General features: G+C 45.4%; 1 protein-coding gene across 5 annotated transcripts in view; it reads left to right on the top strand.

Moving 5' to 3' along the window:
- AKAP13 (A-kinase anchoring protein 13) overlaps positions 1–20,689 on the top strand; it is a 247,688-nt gene that overhangs the window by 158,972 nt on the left and 68,027 nt on the right. For all 5 annotated transcript variants that reach the window (XM_081888328.1, XM_081888330.1, XM_081888331.1 and 2 more), the window contains exons 10-11: positions 14,205–14,286; positions 20,539–20,675. In XM_081888328.1, coding sequence (XP_081744454.1) covers positions 14,205–14,286; positions 20,539–20,675 — 219 coding nt within the window. The remainder of the gene's footprint in view (positions 1–14,204; positions 14,287–20,538; positions 20,676–20,689) is intronic.

Here is a 20,689-nt window from a genome sequence, read left to right on the forward strand (position 1 = left end):
GTTAGTGAGAAAACTATACTACTGTACAAAGGAAAACATGTATTTTTCTGGCCACCTCTGGTGCACAGTCCCTGGAAGATTGCCCCCAAGGGAATGTGGCCCTTGGGCTGAATGAGGTTACCTGTATGAGTTTAAATTGGAGAAACACAAATGGAACACATATGGGAAGGGTTGTAGCTCAGTGGCAGAGCATCATCTTTGCACATAGAAGGTTTCAGGTTCAATCCCCAGCATTTTCCAGATGGAGACTTCTGCCTGATACCCTGGAGAGCTGCTGCACGTCATTGTAGGCAGCACTGAGCAAGTCTGACTCAGTAGAAGGCAGTTTCCTATGTTCCAACATGACCCAACAGTTTAAAGCCCTTTGCTTGTGTCTGAAATTTGAGAACTGCCATCTGTGGGCGATGGAGCAGCAGAGATTCTATCCAAATGTGAGAAGAGTGCAGTGGGTTTCCTCACAACTGTGTGTGCAAGCAGTTTGGCCGTTTCCTTACCACAGCTGTTTACAGCATAAAGAAGCTTGAGGTGGCCCAAACCCCAGACCAAGAAGGGGGAGGGGGCTGCGATCGGTAATTGTATACAGCTGAGGCCCCGGGAAATGGAAGCAGATATAAAATTAAACCAAGGAAGCTGTGATTTGAATAAGGGTGGTGTGGTCATGGGGAGCAGGAAGATTGATCTGTGTACAACAGTCATGCAATTTGTGTATTTGCGGGTGCTGCAGAAATCTGTTTGAGATGGAATTCGGTAGCCAAGTTTGCAACTCCGGATTCCTTGCATTTTGGTCTGTTGTAGCCCTTGCATCACAACGCAAGAGACCTTTTACATGTGACCAACACAGTTTATCACATCAAGCAAGGGTTGTCTGATATTGTCTGCTGTTCATGCGTTACTGCTGAAATCCATTGCAACCGACCTATGGTTCAACTCAGTAGGGCTTTATTGTCCAGATCTCTGTAAGCTTGAGGCATGTAGAATGAGGTCTCAACCATGGTGAAACGTTCTGTGGGCTTATAGGCAGAAGGCTTTTTCATATGGATTTACGAAGCTGCTTTCTACCAAGTACGTCTGGTGCTTCATCTAGGTCAGAACTGTCTATGCTGTGGGTAACTAAACATTTGGTGTACTGGAAATGTTGTTGAGCTACAACTCCCACCATCCCTGGCCATTGGTTAGACTAACTAGGTTGGATTCTTGCAACATCTGAAGTGTACCATGTTGTTTACCTATGATCTGCAAGGTCTATAGGGTGGGGAAGGAGAATTTGGCCTACTGAGCCATCCACTTTGACCCATGAGGCTGTTTTGGCAAAGCCATGTCCACCTACCTCACATCTGACATACTGTGGGTCAGGAAAAGCCATGGCTGGGCCAAAAGGGGAGTTGTACCTCCATGGTGCTTTGCAAGTCTTGCCGACTGGCTGTTGGTTAGGACTTGCAATCTGGAAGGTGAAAGAGATGAGGATTGTCCCACTGTGGTGTAGTGGTTAGAGTAATAGACTGAGACTGGGGAGTAAAAAGGTAAAGGTAAAGGTACCTCCGCCCGTACGGGCCAGTCTTGACAGACTCTAGGGTTGTGCGCTCATCTCACTCTAGAGGCCGGGAGCCAGCGCTGTCCGCAGACACTTCTGGGTCACGTGGCCAGCATGACGAAGCTGCTCTGGTGAACCGGCACCAGAGCAGCACACGGAAACGCCGTTTACCTTCCCGCTATAAAGCGGTACCTATTTATCTACTTGCACTTAAGGGTGCTTTCGAACTGCTAGGTGGGAAGGAGCTGGGACCGAACGACGGGAGCTCACCCCGCCGCGGGGATTCGAACCGCCGACCATGCGATCGGCAAGTCCTAGGTTTTACCCACAGCGCCATCCGCGTCCCTGGGGAGACTAGGGTTCAAATCCCCACTTGTCCATGAAGCTCACTGGGTGACCTTTGGACTAGCCACTGTCTGCCAGTCTACCTTGCCTCCTAGGGTTGTTGTGAGGATAAAATGGGGAGAATGAGAACCATATTGGAGGAAAGGTGGGGTATATAAAGGTAAGAAATAAAACACCTTTCCCCATCTCTAATATTAGGAGTGGAATAGGGATTAATAATATAAGCTCTGAAGGCTTGTTGTTGGCCTTCGCCTTGAGAGACAATGGAGTGCACCTCCAGGGGTGAAGTCAAACTGCTGGGTAACAGCACGGAAGTGACCTCAGCATGGAAGTGACCTCAGCAGGGCACCAGTCTGAGCCGTGTGTATGGAGGTCCTGGGCTGCCCAGATGACAAGACCCCCCTCTTGGCCTCGCTGATGTGGTCCAAAGGAAAGCACATATCAGTGGGGTTGATTACACACAACATAAATCAGTTCAAGCCCTTAGTGAAATGAACTGGAAGGCTGTATTTATTTTTTCATCTGAGGCTTCATAGAATCCTTTAGTCCACCACCATCCCTCAGGAGTAATGTGAAATGTTGCAAGCTCTTACGTTAAGGGACTCCACTTTCCCATGTGGTACCACCAGTCACTCCTGCTGCACTACTCAGAAAGTGGGATCGTCTGCGATAGGGGCTTGGGGTTCCACAGGACATCACAACAAGTTACAGGAGTTCCCAAAAAGAATTGCATTGTCATGTTACGCACCTTCTTTTTCACTCATCGTTGTTCCTCGTTGTGGCCCTTTCCTGGATCGAGCGGCAGAAGGGTTTTGTTTGTAAACTGGAAGTTATTTGTGGGGTGTGTGGATTTCCCCCACTTTCTGTACTGGGGCATGAGTAATGGGGAAGACCTGTCATGAGATGTATGCTGTTTGGTGGCATACAGGCAGGGATGCAAGAGAGCAGCTCCAGAAAAGTCCCCCTTCACGGTTCTTGCCATTTGCAAAGACATGTCGTAATATTGAAAGCAGAAGTGTCTGGGTTAATAATGTTGATCAGTGGTTCCAGGCCCCATCTTCTGGGCCAAACAGGCTGAGTGGTGCTAGCAGTCCAGTGCTGTTTTTCCTAGGATGGGGATAACCTGGCGATATGGAGGACAAGATGAGAGGAGCCGTCAGACTTCCAATCTTTCATCTTCCAGGAGCTTCTCTGTTGCCGGAGGCAAAGCTACAGAGCATGATTCATTAATGTTGTTTCAGTGTAGGCATACATCAGGTGGAACTGTTTCTCATATGTATATTAAATTAAATGCAGCAAAAGAACCAGCTTCAAAGAACTATACTTTCCGGAGTGAAGTGCTGTTAGTATGTGTGATCGTCTTCCAAAGCAACTACTCTATTCTGAACTTAAAAATGGAAAGCATAATGGTGGTGGTCAACAAAAGAGGTTTAGAGACTGTCTCAAGGCAAGTCTAAAAAATGTAGTATAAACACTGACAACTGGGAAACACTGGCCTGCAAGTGCTCCAGTTGGAGAACAGCCTTTACCAAAGGTGTCATGGGCTGTGAAGACACTCGAACTCAGGACACAAGAGAGAAACGTGCTAAGGAAGGCACGCTGGGCAAATCCACATCGTGATCAATGCCCGCCTGGAAACCAATGTCCCCGCTGTGGAAGGACGTGTGGCTCCAGAATTGGCCTCCACATTCACTTACAGACTCACTGTTAAAACCGTGTTTGTGGAAGACAATCTTACTAGGCTATGAATGATCGCCAAAGAAGTAGTGTGTTTTTTAAAGAAAATAAATGGGACAGACCGGAAGGACGCATGGTTTAAACCGTGGCACAGTTAATGTCATAAGAAGACTCATAGCCCAGCAATCCTGTTCTTACACTGGGCAATCAGATGCAGATGGGAGCCCACAAGCAGGACCTGAATACAACAGGACCTCTCACCACTCATGATTCCAAGCAGAAGCACATGCTGCCTTTGACACTGGAGCAGGAACATGTGTTTGGATCCCAAGGTTGGCATAGGGCCCAGCACTCCAAACAGCACAACCATTCTCACTTTGTATGGAGGGCCTGAAAAAGCTGGAGGCAGTCGGGAGAAATTCTCAAGATTGCCTTCCCCGTGTCTTCCAAGTGAAGAGGTCGGGGCAACCAGAGTGTGCCGTACCTTGGGCAAATCCTGAGCACCCTGAGCTGTAGCATGTTACCGGTTTTGCTGCTTGCCATTTTTCAATGCTGCTAATTTCCAAGTCTCTAGCTGAGAAGGTCTTCTTGCAGCAGAGCTCATAAAAGTTCATTTTATGTGTCCAAGAAGGAAGTGGAGCTGAGTCATCCCTGCCTACAAATAAACTTTGCCTGAAGAAGAAGAAGAAGAAGAAGAAGGCGCCTCAATTAGTTTGGTGACTATCGATCCTCTTCGTAATTTCTCTCTCTCTCTCTGGCTTTGTGCAGAGCCAGAGAAACCCCTTGATTGCACAACGCCAATGCCATGAGTTTGTGCCCAGCGGCTCTGATAAAGAAGACTCCTTCTTGAAGCATGTGACTTCTCTGATATCATGTGAACTGCACAGGCCATGTTAACAGATGTTTTTTAGCTATCTTTTGGTGGGGTACCTTCCTTTGTCCCTGAAGAAGAATGCTCAGACTTGAAGAGGCTTTGAGCTCAAATTGTTTTAAGTGTACCTTTTGCAGCCGCCTCACTTTGTTCCTTGGCTGGTGCCTTCCATTTCTCATTTTCTTTAGCCTGTAGGGTGAGAGAGGGCTAGATGACAAAACCCACACCTTCAGCCTGGCCTTTGAGAGGTGAGGCAGTGGTTACATTCACACTACACATTTAAAGCACTATGATACCACTTTAAAGAGCTCCCCAAGAATCCTGGGAGCCGTAGTTTGTTACAGGCGCTGAAAGCCGCCATAAAACCCCTTGTCTCCTCAGCTTTACAATCCCCAGAGTTACTCCCTGGCAAGAGTAATTGACTGTGAAATCACTGAGAATTTAAGCTGCATGAGGGGAATAGGGGTCTCCTAACAACTCTCAGACCCCTAACAAACTACAGCCATTGGGGGGGGGGGGGAGCTTCAAATGCATGGTGTGAATGTGGCCACTGAGGCCCCTTCCATTGGCTCTGCTCCTCCTTCAGCCATTCTAACTGGCTACAGCAGAGAGGGAAGAGGGCCTGGCCCTTCATAGTCTTGGCTGGAGCTAACCACCATTTTGCTCCTCCTGGCCCAGAAGTCTCTCCTTCAGCAGCCATTCAACATGCTCATTATAACGACTTGGTAACCTTTTTATGAAAGTGAGAGCACGGAGGTGCTTATTTTCCTCTGCCCTCCCCATTCAGTTTTCCTTTTGTATCACAGCTGTTGGATGGCATGCCATTATTTCAAGTTGAAAGCCGTCTTGAGGGCATTGGCAGGAAGGGCATGGTTATATTAAGATAGCAAGTTAACAACTAAGGAAATACAGGGCCCAATAATGTCATTCGCTCAATGATCACACACATAGCTGATGGACCCAGCTAACAGCTAGCTGCTCTTAAAGGCAATAGGAGTTGCTTCAGGTTTCCAGGAAAGACTGATGAGGACATTTGTGGGCCCTTCTGCTAATCCTGGCGCTCTTCTTGCCACAAATCTTTGTTCCGACTGTGGTGTCCTCAGCATCTGATTCTGTGGCCTGTGAAAATGTGCCTGATAACTGCAGCACTCTGTATCTAATGCTGTGACCTGCCTGAATTGTGTACCCCCTTCAAAAATGGACCGGGAAGGGGTGGGGAGGAGGAGAGAATGGTGATCACTGAAATCAGTTCAGTGGAAAATAGGCTCAAATGAACCTTTTTGCAATATCCTTTGGTGATGGCTGGAGGGGAAACGGTTAATCAGCTTCCCCACACGTCATGCCTCCTTTTCGAAACCTCCCCTCATCTTTAATGGGGAAATACAGCCCCTCTCCCCCCCCCCACCGTTTTAATCAGATCAGGCAAATATCTACCTAATCATGTATGATCTGCTTTTTGAGTTCGTCTCACGTAGCCCATGCTCCCTATTTTACAATAGGAACTCCAGAAGAGCCCTGTGGGATCACACCAAAGGCCTGTGTTGTCCAGCAACCTTTCCCACAGTGGCAAAGCAGATGTGCTGCACATGCCCCTCCAGGCAAATAGACCTCTCCAGTTTTTGTTGCTAGCATGCTGCCTCTGAACCTGTAGCATTAGAGAGCATTATGCTCCGTGAATCCTTTATCCTTGACTTCCCCAACCTGGCACCCCAGCCCAGTAAGATATTATTGGACTCCCAATTCCCGTCATCCCCAGCCAGCGTAGTCAGGAATGATAGAAGTTGTGGTCCACAGCAACATCTGGAAGGCCCAGAAGGTTTATTCACTCCTCCTTTAAACAAAGAAGAAACCAACTGTGGAGGACACCTATCAGCAAGCATTTGTGACATTCCCAACGCACTTGGCTCCCTATCACAAGAGCAGTCTTGCAGCTATATTTAACATGTTTGCCAGTAAATAATAATAATAATAATAATAATAATGGATTACAGATATATTCCACTTTAGTTATTTTAAAGTCCCACAGACAGTTTAAACCATGTTAAAAAGAGACTTACGGCTGTACCAGCTCTTTCAGCTTTTGATACCTGTAAGTGTGGTGCCAACTGCATGGGAAGTTGGCTAATCGACAGAGTCAGATGATTGGTCTATCTAACTCTGTATAGTCTGACTGGCAGTGGCTCTGCAAGGTTTCTGGCAGAGGTCTTTCCCCAGCCCTAGCCAGAGATGCTGATTATTGAACCCAGGACCGTCTGCATGTAAGGCAGATGCTCTGCCACTGTGCTACGGTCCTACTGTGCACATTTTCTGTGTTCACTCTCATAAGAGCATACTGCTGTTTCTCTGCCCAACATGTTACTGCTTTGTTGATCAGGGAAGGACAAAACTATTTCTGGGCCATGTCACTTTTTGCATAGGTTCACCTGTACTTCTGTTCCATTATTTTGTTTAAACAACAAAAACAACAACAACCAGCCTCATTGAAACCAATACTTAAATATATATGGAGTTTGAAAAAGTGTACATAGTTTGATCCATTAGCTGAGCACTGGATTCGGAGTCAAAAAGCATTCAGAGATATCCATTATCCCTGATTTAAATGGTGATCTGTGTGTTATTCTGAAAGGTGTGGATTTGGGACACACTGCATGCAAGTGTTTGCAAAGACTGAATTCCTCAAGCGTTACTTATGAGTACCCTTTTTTCGCTGGAGAAGAAGCAGGCGTTGGGTGTTTAGTGTGTCAAGCTGGCATAGCTGTTCTCCTGTAATGAAATTGGTGGAAAAGTTGCCATCCTTCCCCCCCTGATTCATCGTCCAATTCTCCACCCCCCGATTTTCCCTGCACAGAGTCTTTTTGACTCTGAAGCAAAGAACTCAAGTCAAGTAAGCAGAAATTCAAAAAAAAGAGCCTGTCCCCTGAGAGACCAGGGGTGGAGACTGAAGGGGGCTCCTGTCAATTTTGAAATCAGGAACTGTGTTTCATTCTCTAGGCTTGGCCGATGTGAATACAGTGGTACCTCGGGTTAAGAACTTAATTCGTTCTGGAGGTCCGTTCTTAACCTGAAACTGTTCTTAACCTGAGGTACCACTTTAGCTAATGGGGCCTCCCGCTGCCGCTGCATGATTTCTGTTCTCATCCTGAAGCAAAGTTCTTAACCTGAGGTACTATTTCTGGGTTAGCAGAGCCTGTAACCTGAAACATCTGTAACCTGAAGCGTCTGTAACCCGAGGTACTACTGTAAGCTATTGGGAGCAAAAGAGGCACCGCTTGTAGGCAAGGGCCAGGACAAGAGAGAGAAGCGGGTGGGACTCATCCTCTTAAGAGCCCTGGTTTTTTTTTTGTTCAGAAACAAAATTGGATGTTTAGCCTTGGTTTTTATTCTTGCAGCAAGAGTGGCTACTTCTCAAGGTGGAAGAGGCGAACCGAAAGGAGGAACCTCTTCCTCTCCTCTCCCAGCCAAAGAGATGAATCACATTCCCAAAATTACAATTAAGTTTTCAGCTCTCACACAACACCAGGGCAGTGAGCAAATGGTGACGTCTCAACTCTGGTCAGGAGGGAGTGGTTTTTATATCCTTTCCACCACCCCCAGCTGTCTGCTGTCATTAGACTTTTTTGACTTACTCTAGAGCAACCTTTGGTGAAAACTGACTATACTCACAGAGAAGATCAGAAGGGAAAGTGTGGCACATCTCTGGCGGTCACTTTCTCTCTCCGCAGCAAAATTAACGTTTGTGTTTTGTTACTGTTCTCCATTTGAATTAGGCACATTGGGATTTAGTCTAGCCTGGATCTTATTTTATTTTTGCACGGGGAGACGACAACGTGCCCTTTTTTTTTTGGTCTGTTTATAGAAAGTTCCTGTTTCAAACATCTGGATTTTGTTGGTTGTTGGGTCCTTATCCCCTCCCTCTTTTTTCTTCTTCCTTGGATCTTGAAGTCTTTTCAAACCAGACTGGGAAACGTTCCGGTGGCGAAAAGATTCAAGGAAGTTTTGGCGTGCCCCTGTCCCAAGCAGCGAATCTCCTTCTGCATAGCCAACCATATCCATCCTGCATACTGCTTGCATCTTTTATACAAGTAGCTCTATGTTCCAGTGAGTCTTTTTTTTAAAAAAAAAATCAACCAGTCACAGTGGTGAAGTTTCTCTCCCCCCTTTCTTCCTGTTGAGAGAACTGGCCAGACTCAATGTGATTCAGAGAGAGAGAGAGATCTTGCTGAGACTCCAGGACCCTTAGCAAAAAAACACATCTGGGAGAGAGAGCTTTTTTTTTAGTTCTCTCTTGCTTGCTGAATCTACCCTGGAGTTGATGATTAGCCCTGCTCTTCATAACCCCAATCCTCAGACAAAATGTACGAACGTCACAAGAGACGATACAGCCTGTGTGACATTTCGAAGGTGGACAGGACTGTGGATGTTGTTCTCTTAAAGGTATGGTGCTGTTGCTTCTTTTCATGGTTTTCATGGTCTGCATATCTGTTAGCTCCTGTTGCAGGAAGAAGCCAGATGTTTCTTGCTTTCTCTCCCGCTGTTGTTCTTCCCAGCTGTTTGTCATGATGGGACTTGGTAGGACGTGGAAATCCGCTCACTTCCAATTGCATGCTTTAAAACTGCAAAGGAGCTGAGTATTTTGCAGCGTGATCCCTTTGCACGTTGACTCAGAAGTGAGGTGTGCAATGTTCATAGGCAAAATTGCACAGGGGTTTCAGAAAAGAGGGGGGACCCCACACAACCTTCACATAAACATTTTTCTCGGTGGTTCGATAGGTGAACGCAGAGGTAATAAGCCCAGTACAAGTGCGCTTACAATAATGGAAATAAAATAGAAAGATGGGCAATGGTCTCTTTATACTTGTCCGTTTGTTGGCTTTTGGTATCGTTATCTGACTCGGTTGCATTTGCTGTACTCTGTACAGTAGTCATTCTGCTGGTCACTGTTTTTGTTTGTATTCTCCAAGCTGTTCAAAGTGGAGCGCTCTATTGCCACAACAACCTTATGGGGTAGGCTAAGCTGAGTGAGAGGGACAGTCTCATGGTCATCCAGTAAAGTTCATTGCTAAGTGATGGATATGAATGGGTTTTTCCCCAGTCAGATTCCGAAGGATGTGCTCTGTCCATCAAACCAGTATTAGCTCCCTGGATTATGCTCAGCTAACCAGTCACTAGTGAACTTCATGGTAGAGAGAATTTGAACTCTGTGCATCCTAATTCAACAGGGGTTTTTTTGGGTGGCAATTTCTGCTTTTCCCAAGTGTCATCTAGTCCCAACCCTCCTGAGAATACCCCTCCTGTACTTAGTGCAGGAACTACTTACTTATGGCATGTAAATTGGTAGTAGTAGTAGTAGAACAAGTTTTCTTGGTGTGTTTTTTTTAAACTGCCAATTCCTTACTCCTTTTCCCATTCCAAATTTTGCTCTTCTACAGCCAGTGGATGGGAACTCACTAATCCCTCCCTAACAGAACCACATTTTCCCATCAAGTGAATAATTCTGTGAGTCCATTTCCTTTCAGTTCTGAACCCATCGCTATCCAGTGTATACAGTCTAACCAAGTGTGCCTGAATACAAATCTTTCAAGAGTTGTGTACCCCCAGAAATTAAAATTTCTGTACCAAGCAGGCAAGTTGCCACACCTCCAGGAGACTGATTTTGAAAATGCAAGTGATTTGAGTTCCCATTTGTTTTGTGTGGATGACTTTGTCATCTGCCTAAAAAAAGGCATTTTAATATAAAGCTGGGTGCCTCCCTCTTCCCCCTCCTTCCGCCACCCGAACTTTGTGTATATGTGTTTTCTTTTTCCTCATTGGAATAAAGATTTAGTTTTGCCTTTAAATAGGGTGTGTAGGCGGGAGCTGCAAATACCTCTCTTGGCTAACGGTTCTTAGCATTCCCTCTCCCTCTTCACCCCCTCCACCCACCCCCAAATCTAAAATTAGTAACTGCTCCACTAAACAGTAAGGTGGCAGTCTGGGAATGTTTTGTCACTCTTTAGAGCTTTAGTTTCCTGGCAGAGAAGGCGACTGGAGGAAGGCAGCCAGTTCAACGGGCAATGCAGTCTGGCTAGGATATAAAGTTGGGAAGGAGGGACATTTCTGAAATGGAGGCTAAAGGGGCATTGCACATAAGATTTCCCAGGCCGTTTCTGATTTCAAAAAGTGTCTAGTTCAATTGGTTTTTATCGAGGGAGGAAAACAAACCAGAAACCCAAACTGTCCTGATCAAACTTGCGAAGTTAAAAATGAAAAATAAAACTCTGTGTGCTAAGGTGACTTGAATCTTGCATCCCACAGGGCAGAGTTCTGTGAGCTGCATGAATTCTGCAAATATACAGAAATTCTGCCAATATTTTTGCGGAACTGGTTGTACCATTCTCTTAGATATAACTCTGGTTTGCTATCATGGAATTGGGAAAAGGAGTCACACAGATTGCTGAAGTTACGCCTCCAGTCGCTGGAAAATTCATTTGGCCACTTCTTTGGCATTGGAGGTTTTAGCCAACAGCCCCCTTAGTCTTTGAAGCATCTTGTTGCAGTTTGGAGGCTGAAAGCGTAGTCCTTTTAAAACTGAAGGTGAAATTATTAGCAATCTGGATTCTGTGCTTAATATCCAACGTTACACTTTCCTTTCAGTCCTGCTGAACCAAAGCATGACACAGATCTGGCTGTAAGGCAGATTTGTGGAAAGCCATCAGGTGAATTGAACCAGATTCTGACTACTTTCCTATAACTGGAAGTCACTGTTCTTTTGCCCTGTACTATGAAATGGATAGGAGTTAGGAAATCCTCATTCATATCCCATCTTATCCTGCCATAGAGTATCTTTGGGGAAGTTGTGTTCTTTAAATGTGTGATGTGATGTGCTGAGTGATGGGACAGCTAGTTTAGCCTTATGCAGTTGCTAGATGCTGTTAATAAGAGTGGCTGTGACGGTGCTCTTGGTGGTTGTGGTTGTAAATGCGACTTTTCAGTGCTGTGATAGCTTTCTCTCATTGGCCAGTGACTTCCCTTGTTAATAATAGATTGAGTTGATGTTGTCGTCCAGGGTGAGGGCCGCATTCCCTTCTGGGAAACTTTTTAAGGGCCAAGTGGTAGGTGGAGCCAGAAGCAAAAGTGGATGGAGCAGTGCATGCAAATTTAACATTTATAGTATTATCAGAGTTCAGGGATCCATTCCAGCCAGGCAAAAACATGCAGAGTACAAAGTAGGACCCAAGACAGGTGTGGTTTGTGAAGAGGGTGTGAGGCTTCAGGTTGAGTCCCAAGGTCCAGATAGAGAGATTTGGGTACCTGCATTTGGATACCCGGTCCTAAAGTTCTCCAGATATGAAATGCCAGGAAAAGCAACCTGGGAAAATGAATGGTGGTTCTCTCTCCCCAAATGGATCTTCCCAATGATGGCGGCTACCTTTGAAGGTGACCCGGAAACAACAATTAATCCAGAATGTGGCAGCTAGACTGGTGACTGGGAGCAGCTGGCGAGACCACATAACACTGGTCTTGAAAGACCTACATTGGCTCCCAGTACGTTTCCGAGCACAATTCAAAGTGTTGGTGCTGACCTTTAAAGCCCTCAACAGCCTTGGCCCAGTATATCTAAAGGAGCGTCTCCGCCCCCATCGTTCTACCTGGACACTGAGGTCCAGTTCCGAGGGCCTTCTGGCGGTTCCCCTTGCCTTTGAGAAGCCAAGTTACAGGGAACCAGGCAGAGGGCCTTCTCGGTAGTGACACCTGCCCTGTGGAACACCCTCCCAACAGATGTCAAGGAAATAAGCAACTATCTGACTTCTAGAAGACATCTGAAGGCAACCCTGTTTAGGGAAGTCTTTAATGTTTGATGTTTTATCATGTTTTTAATATTCTGTTGGGAGCCGGCTAGAGTGGCTGGGGAAACCCAGCCAGATGGGCAGGGTATAAATAAATTATTGCTGTTGTTGTTGTTATCAATTTTGTGCCCCCTCAGCTTGGCACCCCCCGAGGATTTTTTTGGGGCTTGGGGTGGGGTTAGCCACCCCATATTATCCAAAATAGTCAAAACTCTGGGGAGGTGGGTTACTTATCAACTTCATGACTAGGAATCTTCTTAGAGCATCTGAACTACTTTTCTTTCCCCCCAAAATACGGACGTGGGCTTGATATTGTACAGGGATCAGAAGCTCTTTTTATCAAAACAGGAAAATAAAGTGTGTCCTTTGCACGCTGGAGGCTAAATTAAAACATGATTAAAGGAAATGCAGACCCGAGGGTTTTAAAAGGAAATGAATGCTAAAAATAATCTCCCCCCGCCCCCAGTGAATCTAGTTTGATTTTATAGCTATATCAGCAAGGGTGAATCTTGCAAAAACACTTGTATTTAGGGAGGTTTTCCAGCGTCAAAAAATGTGTGACGTGTACTGAGGTGACCTGGGAGAGGGGGCCATAGCTCAGTGATGGAAGGCATACTTTAAATGTATGAAGTCCTGAGTTCAGTTCTTGTCATCTCCAATTTAAAAAGGAACTCTTTGATAGCAAGTGATGGAAAACCTTGAAGAGCTGTAACGAGTAATAGTAGGCAGTACTGAGCTCTATGGACCAACCACCCAACTCTGCACATGTCAGGTTTGTATATGTTTACATGTTTATAAGTGGGACCTACAACAAAACGTTGCAGCATGAAGCGCTCATGTTCAGGTTTTGTACTTCTTTTCTGTCCCAACAGCTGGTCAGTATTCCATTCCCAGTGAGATTATATTTATATTTATTTTTACTACTACTACTACTATTACTACTACTGCATTTATGTTCCAGCTTTTCTCCAAGGAGCTCAAGGTGGTTTACCTAGTTCTTTTCTCTCTGTGTTTTATCCTCACAACAACCTTTTGGGTTAGGCTGAAAGATTGTGGCTGGCCTGAGGTCACTCAGAGTGAGGATTTGAACCCCAGGCTTCTGATTCTAGTCCAACACTCACTATGTCTTCATTCGGCTGTCGCATTCTCCCCTCCTCCATTTCTCTCTAAATAAATAAATAAAGCATTTGATTCTCCCAAGTCTGCTGCTATCTCTCTTAGGTTCACCACCTTTCATCTTGGGTTGGCGATCAAGAGAATAGAAGAGACTTAGTTTCACACAGTCTCTAGGCTTGACTCGAAGGCTTTGAGTTTTAGCCTCCTTCTCTCAGGGTGCATAAGAAGGGGGTTAAGTCTTAGCAAGGAGAACCCAAACAATATACTTTATATAGTCAAGCAGTTTCCTTCAAACTTTTTCCATAATAAGAACTTGCACTGTCCTTGTGTTCACTGTCTGCAGTATAAACGAAGTCGGGTAAATTTATATATTCTCTGAAATCTTTTGGGTACCGAATACTACTTGATAATGGCATCTTATTGAAACTTGTATCAATATTTACATGTGGTGTTGTTGCTAAATTCCATTTGTATATTTTCTTACATGGATAATCAGGGAGTTGATAGCCCATCTTATATTTGTGTCTTAAATTGTTTTTCCAAATAGTTTTCTTAAAAACCAACCAACCACCAACAAGGTATCATATATTTTGATAAAAGCAGTTTACATAACCACTTTCTTTAAAAAGAGAGGGAATTTCAAACAGTTACTTGCGGAGTTATGCATGTGTCTGTGTGTTTGTGTGTCTGAAGTCAGCACTCTAGGAATGCATAGCCTTAGACTATTCCCTCTTATCCAGGCACCAGTGGATCTGTTTAGCCTGATGCCATTGGCCTGAGTATCGAGGCAACTTGAAAATATCCCCGTTAATTTTTCACCTCTCTTGCTTTCTGTTAGATTAACCGTGAAAGCTGGAGTCCTGTTGAAACTGCTCAGGATCCGTCACTGTTGGAGCCAAAGCATCCATGTCGTTCTGCAGGTAAGATGAATTCTTTGGTCTTTGAGATATAAAATCAGAAAGGCAAGCTGTCGTTATTGAGCTGGCTTCTCTGGGTGAGAGGCTGCACAAAGCATTTGAGTTCTCTGGAACTCTTTGCTAGCCTAGATTGGGCAAGGTTGGCTTCCAGGCAGGATTCAGGGCAAGTTCTAAACTTTAAAAGGCCCTGGAAAGGGCCATAGCTCAGTAGTAGAGCACATGCCTTGCGTGCAGAAGGTCCTAGGTTCAATCCTTGGCATCTCCAGGAAGAATTGGAGAGGACCAAAGACCCTGTCTGGAACCCAGCAGTCCTGACTCCTGCCAGTCAGTGTAGACCAGGGGTGATGAACCTGTGACCCTCCATGCATCTTACACTAACACTCAAACTGTGCAATGAGATTTAATGCTTGTGTGCAACTAACTCACTCCCCTCTCCCCAAATTGGGCTTTTTGCTGTAAGGAAAGTGATGGGAAATTGCATTCGAACACAAAGGATCACAATTGCTTGACTTAACGTCATGTAACCTCCCTGCATGCAGATCGGAATAAATGCTGAAGAAGCAGCCAGCATCATATAATCTCCCTGCAAACTGAGTTTATATTAAATATGCCCTCTGGTGGCTGCATAACCTCCTGGCTGCTATACTTGTGGGCAAGATGGTAGAACCTTTTCTGTATGCGGAACAGTCCTGTCTTGTGGAAAGACACAGTCTTAATACAAGCTGCACCCCAATGGGCAAATCCCATGTCCTCTTATGCCATACAAGATGATGTAGTAATAACAAAACGCATCAGCAGATGCTCGGGTGACCAGGTGGATCTTTAAAAGGTGCTGAAACTTTGACATGGACGATGCTTGTCTTACCTTTGGAACGGGGGCTGATTCCGAAGGTGGAGCATCACAGCAGAAAAGACCCACCTCCTGGTCACTGCAAGATGTAGCTGTGCAGTTGGTAGAACAACCAAGAGATCCTGAGATTCCAACCAACTTGGATGGGAGACGGTCTTCTCTCAGGTGATTCGGCCACAGGTTATCCAGGGCCTTACATTTTTAAATGCTTCCTTTTATTTATTTATTTTAAAGGGGAGGAGAGAGGATACCTCTCTACAGACAGAGAACTAGCACAGCAATGGTAGAGGTTCTTGCTTAGTCCTTTGTTTGCTATGCTGGTTTCCTGTTGCAGGAAGTTTTGAACATAGAAGAGTATTTAAAAACAAGCGAGTTCTTTGATTGTGAGCCACCTTGTAAAGACTTGTACTAAAATACGGTGGAAAATGTATAAAAGTGACACTAGATTTCCCCAAATGCTGTTTGAGGTACAGCCATGTGCTCTCCCCTCCCTGGCCTTGAACCACCTTATTCTTGCTGCGTTTTTAGACCAGGGAGCCTCTGCCAGTCCCTACATTGGAAAGGTCCCCAATGTCATTTTGCTGTGAGATGTGCAAGTGATGGATGTTGACGGATGCAAGCCCTAAATCGCTCGTGCTCAGGAAGCCCGTGGCACGTGTGTTAGGAACTTGTCATCCTTCCAGCTTTGTTGTGATGGTGTTTTCATTGGTAGGGGCTTATCAAGCCATCAGTAGAGGTGGAAACGGACTCAGATTGCACAACACACAGGCATACACTTAAAGCAAAGGCAATAAAAAACCCCACAATAAACAGGCTTTACCTGAGAAGACATGGTACACTTCCAAAGCAACTTTCTCAGCGCACATAGGACAAATTATTCTCTCCCCCCCCCCCACCCATTTCTCAACACTTCTTTGTTTCTGATTCCTTCTACACATTTCTGGTCATAACTAACTCTAGTGGGAGAAAAGCAATTTCCTTGAAACCTGTGCTGCTTCATAACTCCCTTTGTTCTTCCATAGTAGAGGCTTTAATTGCCCTTTGGTGTTTCAAGCCTGGCATGTGTGTATGGTTTGAGGCTTTCAGTAAAAGGGCATTGTGGTCACTCGGGCCCCAATTTTTAAACGATTGTAAGGAAATAGCAAGTTGCATTTCCAAGGTATTTGGGGTCTAACTTGCCCAGATTTGATGAAAGACATCCTTTCATGCCAGTAATTATGTTATTTTAACTCCATCATCCATCATAAAGAGGTTTCAACAATTCATTCTCTGGGTGTGTGTTTTTAAAATCACATTTGCAGGAGTTCTAGAGTTATAGGAGGAAAAGCACAACAAAGATATATGGGGTTATTACAGCCCTAGATGCCATCCAGTACTATAGTTCCATTCCCCATCTCCAACGCTCTTCTGAAAATAATCCTTAATACATGTTCATATTTTTACATTAATTTGGAATCGGTAGACCATTTTGGAGGCAATCAGAAGTCGTGGTTTTATACTACACAAATAACACCCTACCAAACCATTGACTCGCACATTCCCCCCCTCTCTTTCCATGCACCAGAGAAGTAGATGGGAAACTGTTGCTTCTCATTTTCAGCAAGCCACAGTTCCCTGTTACATCTTAACTTAAGTTTTTTAAACTCTTGTTAGTGAGAAGAAGCTAGGATCACACACCACTGTTTCTGATCCTGGTTTTATTTATTTAAAAAAACCACTTTTCCCATGTTTGGATGTAACAGGGAACTGTGGTGTGCTTTTAAAATTGGAAGGAAAAGCTTCCTGTCACCACCTGCGATACACTAAGATTTGCTATGGTTTGTTCACACAAGGAGCCTGGGGCTTGACAGATGTTGCTGGGCTCCTCTCAGCCCAGCTGTCATGGCCCAATGGTCAGGAATGATGGAAGTTGTGGTCCAACAACATCTGGAGGACCTCAGATTCCCCATCATTCTCATAGCAGGGAACCATGGTTTTGCATTGTGCCTGTACTCAGGCCATTGTCAAATTCACCCCATTTTATACACGTCTTTAAAAAAACACAGTGACAAAACTTGAGTCAATATGATCCCACTACAGTTGTACCTTGGTTCTTGAACGGAATCCGTTCTGGAAGTCCATTCAACTTCCAAAAACGTTCGAAAACCAAGGTGCGTCTTCCAATTGGCTGCAGGAGCTTCCTGCACTCAGTCAGAAGCTGCATTGGGCATTCGGCTTCAAAAAAAACATTTGCAAACCTGAACACTCACTTCTGGGTTTGCGGCGTTTGGGAGCCAAAATGTTTGAGTCACAAGGCGTTCGAGAACCAAGGTACGACTGTATTAGAATAGTAAAGTGATTTTGACAAACGCTTTGAGAGTTAAAGAGGGGTGAGAGGCTGCATACACATTTAAATCACACCTGAAACACTTTTGCTCCCCCTCCCCAAATTCTGGGAAGTGTAGATTGTTAAGAGTGATGGAAATTGTGGCTTGTGTGAGGGGTAAGCTACAGTTCCCATTATTATTATTATTACTACCACCACCACTACTACTACTATTAATATTATTATTATTACTGCTACTAGTAATACTACTACTACTACTAGTAGTACTATTACTACTACTAGTACTACTTCTACTATGGGGGGCAGATGCGCTTTCTTTCATACCTTCCTCATGCCCTCTTGCTGACCTAGCTGTACCTTTTCTCAGCACGTGAGTTGATTAACTTCTTTGGACAAGGTATGTGCCCAGTGGCCAGCCTGGAACGTCCTTTTCAATTTTCCATCTGAGCTTTCTTGCGGAGCCGGCTTGTTTTTCCGTCTGGAATGTGGTGGGACATGGTCTGTTAAATTGCCAGCTGGATTTGGTGGGAATGCTGGCTTGCAGTTTGTTACGTCTTCTCTCCCACCCCTGCCTCTCTCAGTCTCTCTCTCCCCCCCGCCCCAACCCATACATATCCCAACTTTTTCCTTTCCCACTTACAATGGAAAAGAAATGCAGACTTGCCAAGGTTGGGTTGAAAGTGGAGAAGGTGCAGGGAAAGAAACTGCACCTGATAAAATAAAAGAGCTATTCCCTCCGCGGTGTGGAAGCTCCTCTGTGGAATGCCAGTATTTCCACTCCTGGCACTCATCTCCCACAGCAGAGTTTTTCTGGTGCGTGAAATAGGCCTATTGCATTGAGGGTGGTGGGTTTGCCGAATCCCAGAATGTGAGTTGACTCTTTGCATAGCCAAAGAATTGCTTTTCAAGCTGTAAGGAGGCCTAGCTGCATTGCAGCCACAGTCTGCAACATGGGAGCAGTAATGCTGGTGTCGTTTAATGGCAGGGATGTGTCTATGCCGTGATTCTACAAGAATACAGTGGTACCTCGGGTTAAGTACTTAATTCGTTCCGGAGGTCCGTTCTTAACCTGAAGCACCACTTTAACTAATGGGGCCTCCTGCTGCCGCCACGCTGCAGAAGCACAATTTCTGTTCTTATCCTGAAGCAAAGTTCTTAACCTGAAGCACTATTTCTGGGTTAGCAGAGTCTGTAACCTAAAACGTATGTAACCTGAAGCGCATGTAACCCGAGGTACCACTGTATGCAGTTCTGGGAAGCTCAGGTCATTATGGCTGGGAAGATATACAGTGGTGCCCCGCAAGACGAATGCCTCGCAAGACGAAAAACCCGCAAGACGAAAGGGTTTTTCGGTTTTTGCGACGCTTCGCTAGACGATTTTCCCTATGGGCTTGCATCGCAAGACGAAAGCCCATAGGGAAATCTCGGGGACCTTTTTTTAAATGCTGGCGGTGGGGAGCAAAGCCTTTTCCCCCCTCCGGACTTCAGAAGAGGTCCAGGAAGGCCGGCGGGGGCGAAAGGCTTTGCTCCCCACCGCCAGCATTTTAAAAGCGGTCCGGGATAGCAGGGAAGCGCTTCCCGCTATCCCGGACGGCTTTTGAAGGCAGGCAGGGGGGGCAAAGACTTTTGCCCCCCGCCCGCCTTGGGAAGAGGTCCTGGACCTCTTCCGAAGGCGGGCGGGGGGCAAAAGTCTTTGTCCCCCCTGCCTGCCTTCCCAGGGGCTTTTAAATCGCCCCGGACAGCGGAGAAGTCCTCCGCTGTCCCGGGCGATTTTAAAATGCCGCCCGCCAGAAGAGGTTGGGGGAAGGCGGTTTCCATAGGAACGCATTAATTGATTTTCAATGCATTCCTATGGAAAACCGTGCATCGCAAGACGAAAAACTCGCAAGACGAAGAGACTTGCGGAACGAATTAATTTCGTCTTGCGAGGCACCACTGTACAGTTGTACCTCGGGTTACAAACACCCCCCGGGATACAAACACTTTGGGTTACAGACTCCGCTAACCCGGAAGTAGTACCTCAGGTTAAGAACGGTTTCAAGTTAAGAACGGACCTCCGGAACGAATTAAGTTCATAACTAGAGGTACCACTGTACTTGAAAGATGTGGGTAGAATCCATGGAAACAAGAAGTCCGGATGGATATGATTCCTATTGGGTTTGGCTTTAGTAGCATGCGTTGTGCTCAGCCCCTGCCTGTGAAAGACTTCATTTAAAAAAGGGGGGGGGAGGTTAAAGGTAGCTTGACCAGCATATTCAGTGCATTGCTGGGTTCAAGTGAAGACGGAGAAAGGTTCAACTCTGTTATTTTTGCAGCTTTGTTTAAAAAGAAAAAAAACAACTTTCCCAGTGGGAACAATGGAAGGGAAATAAGAGGAAGAGACTTGGCTGAATTCCTGAACTTGCCTGTATTTCTCCCCAGTTTAGGGGCATGTTGGGACCCAGATGGCCTTGTGTCCTCCCCTGGTGCACCCATTTTTGGGCCCCACCAGTGTTTGAACTCCAGCTTTGGTGGCTGGGGCCAGCACATCAGTGGATCAGGTAGTGGCAGGGAAGCAGGATCTGCCATTGGATTTCCTCCTCTGATGTCATTGCTCTGTTCCCCTCAGAGAGGGAAGACCTGATCTTCCTCAGAGCTATTGGACTGCAGCCTAAAGTATGCAGAATGACAATGTTCAGAAATGGGCTGAATATGAGAAATCATGCAAATCTGCAGAAAGGAATACATGCTGCAGTCAGAATTTTAGCTTTTCTTAATGCAGAACTGGGATTTCCTGGGTGCAGAATTTACTTCTTTTTCTTAGCATGGAAGAACATTGGCCTACCTTACCGGGTTATTGCAAGGGTTATTGATTTAATAACCCTTGATTGTGAGGCACTTTGAACTCCAGAAGATGCTATAGAAATGTTAAGCTTTTTTATTATTCATTGGAATGGGGGAGAAGAACCATAGTTCAATGGTAATTCATATTTTGGTTCATATTTATACTACTGTAGCTCTTGAATGACACTTGCATTAGTTTGGTGAGCAATCTCAAACTGCCATACATTCCCCACCCCCTTCATTTTCCCCACCCCAGAAAGTGATAATTTCCTAGAAGATGGACTAAGTGGCGATTGTACCTCAACGCAAGACGTACTTAAAAGAAGATCTGAGAGTGAATCTGACCTCTTTCCTCTCTCAGGAGATGGGATGGACGAGGTGGACTTCGGGAAGGTAAGGCTTGAGTC

This window comes from Podarcis melisellensis (genome assembly GCF_964234715.1).
Source record: "Podarcis melisellensis genome assembly, chromosome: 14".
NCBI classification, from domain to species: Eukaryota; Metazoa; Chordata; class Lepidosauria; order Squamata; family Lacertidae; genus Podarcis; species Podarcis melisellensis.